The sequence below is a fragment of the Peromyscus leucopus genome, chromosome 6 (assembly GCF_004664715.2).
Source record: "Peromyscus leucopus breed LL Stock chromosome 6, UCI_PerLeu_2.1, whole genome shotgun sequence".
NCBI classification, from domain to species: domain Eukaryota; kingdom Metazoa; phylum Chordata; class Mammalia; order Rodentia; family Cricetidae; genus Peromyscus; species Peromyscus leucopus.
In genome coordinates, this window is record NC_051068.1 from 16,781,201 (window position 1) to 16,793,337 (window position 12,137).

The 12,137-nt window shown below is 36.9% G+C and overlaps 2 protein-coding genes across 2 annotated transcripts; both read right to left on the bottom strand.

The window, feature by feature from the left end:
• Positions 1-1,456: 1,456 nt before the first annotated feature.
• LOC114689057 (zinc finger protein 844-like) lies at positions 1,457-5,406 on the bottom strand. Its single transcript, XM_028863487.2, has one exon. The coding sequence runs from the start codon at positions 5,377-5,379 to the stop codon at positions 4,207-4,209; it is 1,173 nt and encodes a 390-aa protein (XP_028719320.1). The 5' UTR covers positions 5,380-5,406; the 3' UTR covers positions 1,457-4,206.
• A 46-nt stretch (positions 5,407-5,452) lies between these two features.
• On the bottom strand, positions 5,453-10,133 carry LOC114689058 (zinc finger protein 120-like; the record flags this gene model as incomplete). The annotated part of the gene is made up of 5 exons (XM_037207275.1): positions 9,654-10,133; positions 7,953-8,079; positions 6,343-6,557; positions 5,788-6,175; positions 5,453-5,703 (listed from the first exon to the last, which is right to left on the bottom strand). Coding segments are annotated over exons 1-5 (1,461 nt in total), but the record flags the coding sequence as incomplete, so codon positions are not given.
• Between the last annotated feature and the right edge of the window lie 2,004 nt (positions 10,134-12,137).

Genomic DNA, 12,137 nt, shown 5'->3' on the forward strand with positions numbered 1-12,137 from the left:
CTCAATTTCTTACTTTTGTAAATCTTACTCTCATACCATGGCTTGCTATGTAGCTGGGTGGCTGGCCCCTGGAGTACCCCTCCTTCTTTGGCTCCTCAAACTCTCCTCCCAGATTTCTCCCTCTATATATTCTCTCTGCCTGCTAGCCCCACCTATCCTTTCCCTGCCTTGTTGATTGGCCATTCAGTTCTTTATTAGATCATCAGGTGTTTTAGATAGACACAGTAACACAGCTTGGCAGAGTTAAACAAATGCAACATAAACAAAATTATCACACCTTAAAATAATATTCTACTACAAATTTAGGTTCAGAAACATTTTAGGCACCAAAGTCTGTTAATTTCTGATGCTATCATTCTTTTATTTCTTCTGGATTATCAGGGCTGAGGTAAAGATGAATTTAGGATCAGCCATTCTCACCTTACTGCTATTAAGACAGCCATGGCTCTCCTGAATCCCATTATGTGAAATAATCTGATCTCAAACTCAGAGAGATTGGCCTGTGACTGTCTCCCAAGAGCTGTGGTTATAGGCATGCATCTCTAAGCCAAGCTGAAATATGTTTTTAAATCGCCTATCTTTGAATCAGAGAATTAAAGGATAAAATAAGAGTTTAGAAAACAAAGAGCTAGGAATGTTTTGGTGAACAGTAATACTTCTTGAAATTGTATAGTAATAATTTAAACTGTCAAATCGTTCCACTTGTTCTCAATAATTGGGTTATTTTCTTCACTTTGTTAATTTTATCCATTAAAAATGCTTAATTTGTGTGTTTTTACCTGTGCTTGTTGTATATGTGGCAATGAGAGGACATTGTACTTAAATGTGTCTATTATCTACTTCTCTTTTATGAGTTTTAGAGATGAAACCCATAGTGTTGTTTGGCTGCAAGTCACCTCATGTATGAGCTGTTGTGGGAGTGTGAATATGCCACAGCCCAAGTTTAGATATAAAAGAAAAATTTCTAGAAGTATTATAGGTTTCTTAGAGATTGAATTCAGGTCATCAGGCTAAGGAGCAACCCACTTTTTCAACTGAAACAATTCTCTGGCATTCATGTTTGGTTCTGAGAAAGTGTTATGAAAAAGTGTTTAGACTTCAGAATAAACTAACACATTCCAAAAGAAAGTGATAGCAGTATATAATTTTCATTTGCAAATAGGATTTATTATTCAAATTGTCCTGATTTCCATGATCCTTGGATGAAAGTATGTTTACAATCTGAAAAGAAGACACTTTTTTAATGATATAATGTTTCAAATAATCTTATTTGAGAATCAGTAATACATCTCAGTGGGAAATGTCTGTGGTGTGTGAGACTGGCTAATTCATCTTGATCACCATATGTATAAGAAAAAAAGAACACGCCACACAGTTGTCTCCTAGTCTCCACATATGTGCCATGGCCCCCAAACCATAAATCCTAATACACACACACACACACACAAAAACAAAAAAAATTAAAAAACGGAATTTTATTTTAAATAAATTTCATTGCCATTACATTATCTGGCATCTCTGTATAATACCCTTAGAATGCAGTACTTCAATTTGAAGTGCCAAAAGGATGAATAATGGGGACATGAAGAAACATGGAACTTCAAATAATATACACATATCCCTAGCACATCAAGCTAGCTTGTGAAATATACAGTTGATTGCTGGTTATCCTACATTATTACATCTCTACCAGATATATGAAAATGAAGCTTTGGACACATGAGATATTTAATGTTTCTTATGTTTTCTTCTATTAAGCATTTTAACATTAACATATGTTTAAATATGCTAATAAAACAGCATACATCGGGGGTACATTATTTATACTTGGACGTGTACCCAGTAGGGTAACACATAAGGATCATGAGTTCAAATGTATCCCTGACTAAAATCCCTGAAATTGAAGCCAAGCTGGATAATAAACACCATTTCAATGAAATTTGTGCAAATATGAAAAACAAAACCAGGAAAAAACAACTCACCACCCTTTCATAGATACACTTACTTGAAAAGTATGACCACACACTGCCTGATATTTAAATAAACAATGGACCACTTAGATGATGGGCATCCCATTTTATACATTATAGCAGAAAAATACCTATTACTAAGTGAAAACACAACAGACGATGAACAGGAGTCAAAGAAAGAATATAAGGACAAAAATATAAACTTTACTAAATGGATTTGCCACACATACAACACACTTTAGTATCTACCTCAAATGGTGCAAAATAGAAACCACAATGCAGTGATCTCCACTATCTATCTTGAGTGAACATGGCAAATATTATTTACTTTTTTCTAGGCTATGATGAAAAAGAGATGAAGCAAGATTTTTTTTCTTGAAACTGAAGACAACTATGATGCCTAAAGTCTTTACCAATCCTTTTACCTGAATCGGATTTTTCTCTTGTATGAATTATTTCCTATTTTCTGACATCAAGATGATATATGAAGGTTTTAAAATACTTGCAGGGTGAGAGACACAGCCAAGCAGTTAAGAGAAGTTGATTCCCAAGATGAAGGTCAGGTTTTTGACAACTTCCTGTAATTCCTGCTAAAAGAAGATCCAAGGGTCTAAATTTCTTAGGAACCAGAAAGCATATACCCACACAAAGACACACTGACATCACATAATTAAAATTAAAACAAGTGTTTTAATAATCAGATTTTCACTCAAGAATTTTTTCCCTTGTAAGCATTTATTACTGTAACCCAGGTGCTGAAGCATCAAAAGGCTTATTTACAGAGTTTTTCTTCACCATGAACTGATTTATGTAACAGAAAGCAAGCAGAGCAAGCATGTAGGTTTGTAGTCAGAGAAATCATTCTTTCTCAGTTGGTGGTATCATTTGAGAATATTTAGGTAATGTGTGCCCTGATGGAAGAAATAAGTCCCTGGGAGTGAGCATGTGAGTTCACATTCACACACTATTTCCAGTTCCCACTTTCACATTCATGCTGCAGGTGGAAGATGTGAGTTTTTAATTTTCTGCTTTAGCTGCCATGTTTGACACTTGTTGCCATGCCACTTTCATGGTGATCCTGTATCGCTCTGCAACCAAGGGCTCACTCATGAGTTGACTTAGACATAATGCTCTATCACAGCAACAGAAAAGGCACTAATACACATACATTAAGTTTTACAACTGGATATGTATTTCATGTAATAAAGAGAACTGTGGAATATAAAGGGATTACCTCATTATTTAAATTCATGTCTTTTGTCCATATGAACTTACAAGTGCAAACAAAACAAAGAGGGACATCATAATGCTTGAAGAGATTGGTGAAACTTGTCAGTTTTTTTTCTCCAGCATAATTTTGTGTAACAGAATCAAGACTGGGAAAGAACTTATCAAATCCTTTATAACAAGATTTCCTTCAGTATTAGTTTTTCAGGCCCTTAAAGACCACTGTAAAATGAAAAGTCTTTAAAAAACCAATTACACACTAAAAGTTTTACTCTTATATAAACATTAACATAAAGTGTACACTCATTACATTTATAGGCTTTCCCTGTAGTATGATTTCTCATGATTTCAACGACTGCTGATTCATGCAAAGGCTTTACCACATTGATTACATACATAGGATCTCTCTCCAGAATGTGTTTCTCATGCATTTGAAGATTACCATGTTGTGAAAGCTGAGATAGCAAGTCAAATTCCATTTTAAAGAAAACTTCATTCTAGCAATACTAAGACAAAAGCTGAACCAAGTTCCAGGGACATAAATACCAAGCTAAGACTCTGGTCAAGGTGAATCCCAACTCCCCAGGGTGGGTAGGCTGCTGGCCAAGAAATAGCTAAAACAAAGGCTTAATTCATCAAAGTCTCCAATAGTACTGGGAAAGTCTCCAAAGATATTTTGTCTTCTGTAGTTCTTCTCTTGGCTAAATGTTCCTGTTAACTGAAGTATGACTGAAATGCAAAGGCTTGTACCCCCAAGCTTGTGGTCTTTTCCTTTAAAAACCCCTCACTCTGAGAGCTCAGGGCCTTACTTCTTCACCTGCATAGGCAGGGTGTTGGACAAGGAGCAAGCCTGGGCTTGCTTACTATCAACAAACCTTTTTGTACTTGCATCAGATATTGGCTCTCTGGTGGTCTTGCTTGGGGGTCTTGCAACATGGGCACAACAAAGCCTTTATCACACTGATTGCATTTATAAAGTTTCTCTCCAGTAGTGTGTTCTTTTATGTCTTCAGAGATTATTGTGTAGTGAAAAGTCCTTACCACACTGATTACATTTGGATGGTTTCTCTCTAGCAATGTGTTCTTTCATGCATTTGAAGATTACTGTGTTGTGAAAAGGCTTTACCACATTGATTACATTTGTAGGGTTTCTCTCCAGAATGTAGTCTTTCATGTATTTGGAGATGACTGTGTCTTGAAAAGTCTTTATCACATTGATTACATTTGTAGGGTTTCTCTCCAGTATGTGTTCTTCTATGTGTTTGGAGAGCACTGTGTTGTGAAAAGCCTTTCTCACATTGATTACATTTGTAAGGTTTCTCTCCAGTATGTGTTCTTTCATGTCTTCGGAGACTATTGGCACATACAAAGGCTTTACCACATTGATTACATTTGTAGGGTTTCTCTCCAGAATGTGTTCTTTCATGCATCTGAAGATTACTGTTTCGTGTAAAGGATTTATCACATTGGTTGCATTTGTAGGGTTTCTCTCCAGTATGTGTTCTTTCGTGTATTTGGAGATGACTGACACATGAAAAGTCTTTACCACATTTATTACATTTGTAGTGTTTCTCTCCAGAGTGTGTTCTTTCATGCATCTGAAGATAACTGTGTTGTGAAAAGGCTTTACCACATTGATTACATTTGTAGGGTTTCTCTCCAGAGTGTGTCCTTTCATGCATCTGAAGATGACTGTGTTGTGAAAAGGCTTTATCACATTGATTACATTTGTAGGGTTTCTCTCCAGAATGTGTTCTTTCATGTCTTCGGAGACTATTGGCACATATAAAGGCTTTACCACATTGATTACATTTATAAGGTTTCTCTCCAGTATGTGTTCTTTTATGTATTTGGAGATGATTGACACATGAAAAGTCTTTATCACATTGATTACATTTGTAAGGTTTTTCTCCAGAATGTGTTCTTTCATGCATGTGAAGATGACTGTGTTGTGAAAAGGCTTTATCACAATGATTACATTTGTAGGGTTTCTCTCCAGAATGTGTTCTTTCATGTCTTCGGAGACTATTGGCACATGTAAAGGCTTTACCACATTGATTACATTTATAGGGTTTTTCTCCAGAATGTGTTCTTTCATGTATTTGAAGATGACTATGTTGTGAAAAGACTTTATGACATTGATTACATTTGTAGGGTTTCTCTCCAGAATGTGTTCTTTCATGTATTAGGAGAGCATTGTGTTGTGAAAAGGCTTTACCACATTGATTACATTTATAGGGTTTCTCTCCAGAGTGTGTTCTTTCATGCATATGAAGATGACTGTGTTGTGAAAAGGCTTTATCACATTGATTACATTTGTAGGGTTTCTCTCCAGTATGTGTTCTTTCATGTATTTGAAGACTACTGGCACATGCAAAGGCTTTATCACATTGATTACATTTATAGGGTTTCTCTCCAGAATGTATTCTTTTATGTATTTGGAGAGCATTGTGTTGTGAAAAGGCTTTATCACATTGATTACATTTGTAAGGTTTCTCTCCAGAATGTGTTCTTTCATGTATTCGGAGACTACTGGCACATGCAAAGGCTTTACCACATTGATAACATATGTAGGGTTTCTCTCCAGAATGTGTTCTTTTATGTATTAGGAGAGCATTGTGTTGTGCAAAGGCTTTATCACATTGATTACATTCATAGGGTTTCTCTCCAGAATGTGTTCGTTCATGCATTTGAAGGTGACTGTGTTGTGAAAAGGCTTTATCACATTGATTACATACGTAAGGTTTTTCTCCGGAATGTGTTCTTCTATGTATAAGGAGAGCATTGTGTTGTGCAAAGGCTTTACCACATTGATTACATTTGTAGGGTTTCTCTCCAGAATGTGTTCTTTCATGAATTTGAAGATGACTGTGTTGCGAAAAGGCTTTATCACATTGATTACATTTGTAGGGTTTCTCTCCAGCATGTGTTCTTTCATGTATTTGGAGATTACTGACATATGCAGTTCCTTTACCACACTGACTACATTCATAGGGTTTCTCTCTTGTATGTGTTCCTTTGTATCTTTGGAGACTACTGGCACATAAAAAGGCTTTACCAGATTCAGAACATTCATAGGGTTTCTCTCCAGTATGTGTTCTTTTATATATTTGAAGATGATCATGACTTGGAAAAGCTTTACCACACTGATTACTTTCATTGGTTTTCTTTCCAGTACATGTTTCTTTATGTATTGGGAGACTACTGTTGTGTGCAAAGGCTTCAGGATATTGAATACAATCATGGGGTTTCTCTCCAGTATGAATACTTCCTTGCTTCTGAAGATGACTGTGATATGAAAAGGCTTTTGCACACTGAGTAAATATAGAGGCTTTTTCTCCAGTATGATAATTTTTGTATCTGTAAAGATAATTGGCACATGTAAAAGCTGTATCACATTCATTACATTCATGAATATTTATATCTGTATGACCTAATTATAATTTGTTCTAATATTTAAGATAAATAAGATCTTAAAGTTTACACTTATAGTCTCCCCCTTCATGTAGAGTTGTTTTGTGTGTTTGAAGGTACTATAATGGTAAGAGCCTTTATTACAGGGTCCACATTTGTAGCATCATATTTCTAAATGAGATTCCTCACATATTTGAAGAGAACTGGAAGAACTCAGAGGTTTAACATACTTATTGCATTCATAAATTTTCAATAGTGAGAGTAATATTTCATTTGTAAAGTAAACCAGGATAAACAGACATATTTATACATTCCAATAATCATAGGGCTTTACTGCAGCAAGAGTTTGTTGTTGTATTACCAATGAAGTTGGAAAACCAATTAATTTAAAACTTGTATCACATTCAAAAATTATACTCCAAGTGGGGACTACTACAAATCTTCTAATTGCTCTGTGTGACAGAGAGAGTTATGTTGCTTCCTTCCATATCTCTATACTCACATGGCTTGTATGCAGAGTGACATATGATATACTGATAAAGGAAGACTAACAAATAAAATGTTTCCACACTGCATTCACACAGCTTGACTTTCTGTTCCTCATAGAATGGGGATTAAGTTTTCTCCACAACAACTTTTTTTAACTGTCATAAACTCCCTCTCACTAAACTTATAAAAATCACAACAAGTATATGAGTAACGCTAGTTTACTCTGAACTATTTGTATATTAGAACGTTTTGGATATATACTTATCACCTATTCAACATGTATACCTTTTACAATATTTGAGTGACATTAAATTAAACAGATTGGCTGTACTACAGCAGTGCTATCATGGAGCTGTAATTCAAATGGGGATATCAGTCAAGATATTGTTCCCCTGTGTTCTTTCTTAGAGAAATGTCTTGCAAACACATATCAGCTCCCTGACATTGAGATATTTGGTTTTGCGAGAATTTAAGAATCACTAGTTCACTTTAAAATGTGCTTATTTACACTCTTGCTTTTGTTTAAAACTTCCAGGACACTTTAAAATTTCTCCTTAGGCACACTTGTATCATCTTGCACATGAAAAGTACCTTCCATTTCTTCCAGAACTTTGACAATGTTCTTCAATATTATGGTCTTCCCAACTGTAGCCTAAAATACAGTACCAGAAAATGAATGATATATTATGGGAAACTGTGCAAAATTTAAGTTACTATCTTCAGTGAACCTTAGAACCATGCCAGATTTATTCCCTTATTCTTCATCTTTTGCAATCGAAATTACAGAAGAGTATCAATAACCAAGGAAGAGTTGTCCCCTTATTTTAAATGTGATGGAAAATTCAGTCTTACCTATAGCAGTGAGGCTCTTGTAGGTCTCTTGCATCACATCTTTGTAGAGATTCTTCTGGGAAGAATCCAGCAAAGTCCACTCCTCCCAAGTGAAGTTGATATGCACATCATCATAGGTCACTGCAGTCTAAAATATCCCACATGTGTACAACAGAAAGTGTGATACTGACAGCATGCTGATTTATACTTCTTTGACAATATATTCATATAATTCTGGGGCTCCCCACACTTATTCCATGACACAGAAGTTCTAATCATCAACTCAAAACTGAACAATGAGGTTCACACCTGTCATTTCTAAACATTTTGTCTAGGATATAGGCAATAGAAATGCCTATAAAGAGACATAAAGAGAGAGGCAAGCAAACAGATAAAAGTACATATCTGAGAAATTGAATGAACAATCACTAACTACAAAAAAGACAGGCAGGCTGGGTGTATTGGCTCATGCTTTTAATTCTAGCACGCAGGAGGCAAATCAGGTGAATTTAATTGAGTTGCATGACAGCCTGGCCTATGCAGTGATTTTCAGGATAGCCAGAGTTACATATTAGTATCACCCTGACTCCTCCATAAAAAATAAATTGTACAAAAAAGGTAGAAAGAAGTCACAAGTTTTATGGAAGTTTCTACAAAGAATTATGCATACATTCCAGTTCTGTTTTATTTTTCCAGAAACCAGTTTAAACTATATATAACAAAAATAAGATCTTACTAAAAGGGAATGCATCTTTAAAGTTATAAATGGACAGACGGAAACATTAGCAATGTAAATGTGGATCATAAATAAACAACATAGACAGTGGAGATGGCTCTGCATTTAAGAGTACTTGCTGGTCATGCAAACAGGTGGGCTCAATTGCTAGTTTTACATGGGGGCTTACAACTATCCATTACTACAAGTTCAGGGATTGTAAGGCCATCTTCTGATTGCTGTGAGAACCAGGCACACATGTGGTGAATATCCATGTATATAGCAAAAGAGGCATATTCATTCAAAAGAATTCAAAATAAATACAATAGGTAGGAAGAATGTCACACACCTGCAATTGTATGACTCAGAAGGCTCAGGCAGTTTTAATGTCATGATTACTGCCATCCTGGGAAAAAGAATGATACACTCTGCCAGATTTCAAAATTCAAGATGTTGGTGAAGCTCAGCAAAACAGCATATGCTTGAAATGTACAAAAACCTACACTTGTCTCTTGCATCACATCTTTGTAGAGATTCTTCTGGGAAGAATCCAGCAAAGTCCACTCCTCCCAGTATCACACTTTCTGTTGTACACATGTATGGGTGTTGTCATGATCCTATTTGTTTCTCTGAGGCCTGGAGAGTAAAATGATCCCATTCCAGTGTTGGTGGCCCATCACGCAATAATATAAAAACAAAAAATCCCAGGGATGATGGCCCACATTTAATCATAAGACATGGAAGCCAGAGTAATTTGGATCTCTGAGTTCAGGCCAGCCTGGTTTATACAACTACTTACAGGACAACCAGGGCTACACAGAAAAACCTTGTCTTCAAAAACAACAAAATTGACAAAAACTCAGGTTACAAAAACTCAGGTTAGCACTTAATATCAATTGTTTCAACTATGTCTTACAGGATTTAGTGATACCATATATAGCAGTGGTATAAGACATGACAGCCAGTCACAAAGAACATGAGCTAAGGACAAGGGCTGTGGAATTCACAGGTGACTGGGCTGTACCAGTGCCTGTGCTTGAGCCCATCTGTGCTGGCTGGGAAGACGTCTGTGTGACTGTGCTGTGGTGTGGGTCTGGTGGCTTGCTCATTGTGGACATTGTTGTTGGGGTTGGGGAAACAGTTGCAGTGTCATTCTCCTGAGTCTCAGACAGGACTATGCTGTGAACAGTTTTCCTCAGGGTGGCTGTGGTTGGTGAAGAGGTGTTTGTAACTGCCAAACTTGTCATGGGTAAAGGTGTGTTTGTGTCAGTGACTTTGTCTAGTGTTAGTGAGAGTGAAGTTAAAGCTGACTTCTCAGGAAGAGTGGGTGTCCCAGTTCCAGATGATGGGATGGTATCCTCTCGTGTGCTTAATGGTGTTGAAGGTGTTGTCGTGATCCTATTTGTTTCTCTGAGGTCTGGAGAGTAAAACAATCCCATTCCAGTGTTGGTAGACTTTGGTGGTGATGGAGTTGTACCTAGAAGCATGCTAATAACATCAGAAACTGTCTGCTGTGACTGGGAAGGTGTCTGTGTAGCTGTTCTGTGGTATGTGTCTGATGTCTTGCTCACTATGGGGCTTGTTGCTTGGGTTGGGGGTACAGCTGCATAGGAAATGGGTTGATGCTAAAGACACTCAAATCTTTCCCGTAATGAGGAATTTCATTCAGAAAGACTTCTCCTACTAAAAATTCCACAAGCACCCAAAAGAGAGCCACTATAGAGAGACAAGTATTCAAATACATCATCCTATCTGGGTAGATTTTAATTCAAATGAATACATTCTGACCAAAGTCATTATAGGCTTATGGTCACCCCATGATCTAAATGCATTTAGTCTACCTTCAACGATCCTCATAGTCTTCAACAGAAACTACCCTTTCAAATGTTCAAGGTCTCTTTGGACACTTAAGGTTACCACTTGACTGTTAGCTTGTAAAATCAGAAAACATGTTACATCTTTCCAACATACACTGGCACAGAATATCCATTCCCATTCCCATAGATGAACTGGAACACAGTGAGGGAAGACTGGACCAAGGCAAGACTGAAAATCAGTAGGGCAAACACCTAATCCTATAGTTCTGTCTTAGACACATGGAGCTTCATTTTCAAAGGGCTTAGGTGTCCCGTTTCCCCCCATATATTCTCATGTTTTCCTCTCACAGATTCTCCTATATCTCTTTGGCTACTTCTACTCCTTATATATAGCTCTCCATGGCAGATGTCTCACAGCTTTGGTATCTCAACATCCTGTGATCTCCAAATGCAACCCAGGTTTCATGCTCAAAGCTTCAAGCAATAAACTTTCACAGGATCCTCAATGGGCCAATGACTCTGCCAACCATAGATGACTGTAAGAATGCTAAACTGAAACCACAGACCAGGAATCCAAGACCTGAAATTTTGATTCTTTCTTGTTTCCACAGCCAGCACAAGTTTGGCTTCTTAATTGAGATGGACCTTGCAGAGACTGGACTACAGTTGCAGCAGGTTTTATATGAAGCTGATTCTGGGTGATAGGAATCACTTTGCCTAATCCTTCCATTAATTGAAGGCTTAACCTGCTGCCATTACAGAACCTAGTTAGGCTTCCACTGTAGAAAAAGGGCCTTCTCTTTAATGGTGATCTCCTTGAAAATTCCTGCCTGTTTCAGCACATGACTGCCGTCTGAAACTACCTTTTGTTGTCATTTATTTCTACTCAACTTGTTGCTTTTTTTCACTGTAGATCTGAATGAGTCATCAGTAATAAGCATCCAACAGATTCAATATTCCATCTAAGAAATCAGCCCCATTACTTTTTAATTTTACCTCACTCAATTTCTCAGGGCAAGGGCAGAATAAGAAAGATTTTAGGCCAAAATAAGACACAAATGACCTCTAGCTTAATTTTTCATGAAGTCTATTTCCCACTTAAATCCTATGACACTGACCTCCTCTGTATGCATTACTCTCAAAAGTCCCATCTTCCCCATCCTACAAGACCAACCAAATGAGCTCTGTGTGAGCTTTCTATGACTTCTGCTATTTAAGTCCTGATATCTTCTACATTCCTCTAAAAGACATCATTCCCAGGTTCTTCCCAGCAACACAATCACTTTTGGTGTTCCATTTTATTTTTGTTCTAACTTGCTTTTCTGTTTCTGTAATTAAATCCTCTCATCAAAATCATCTCAGAAAAAAAAATCATCTCAGGTAAGTTTATTTAGCTGATTTTGTCAAATCACAATCCATCATTGTGGGAGCTTAGAACAGAACATGAAGGTAAAAACCATGGGCAAACATTGGTTCCTGGGATTCTCACTTGCTTTGTCACTGTTCTGTGTTCAGCTAGCTCTCCTATCCATCCCAGGCCAACTTGCCTAGATATTGCCAACGCATTGGAAGAACCTTTCCACATCAATCATCAATCAACACAATCTCTTACAGATACAGAAGTTCCTGACTATTATGAATAAAGCAGCTTTGAACATAGTTAAGCACATGTCT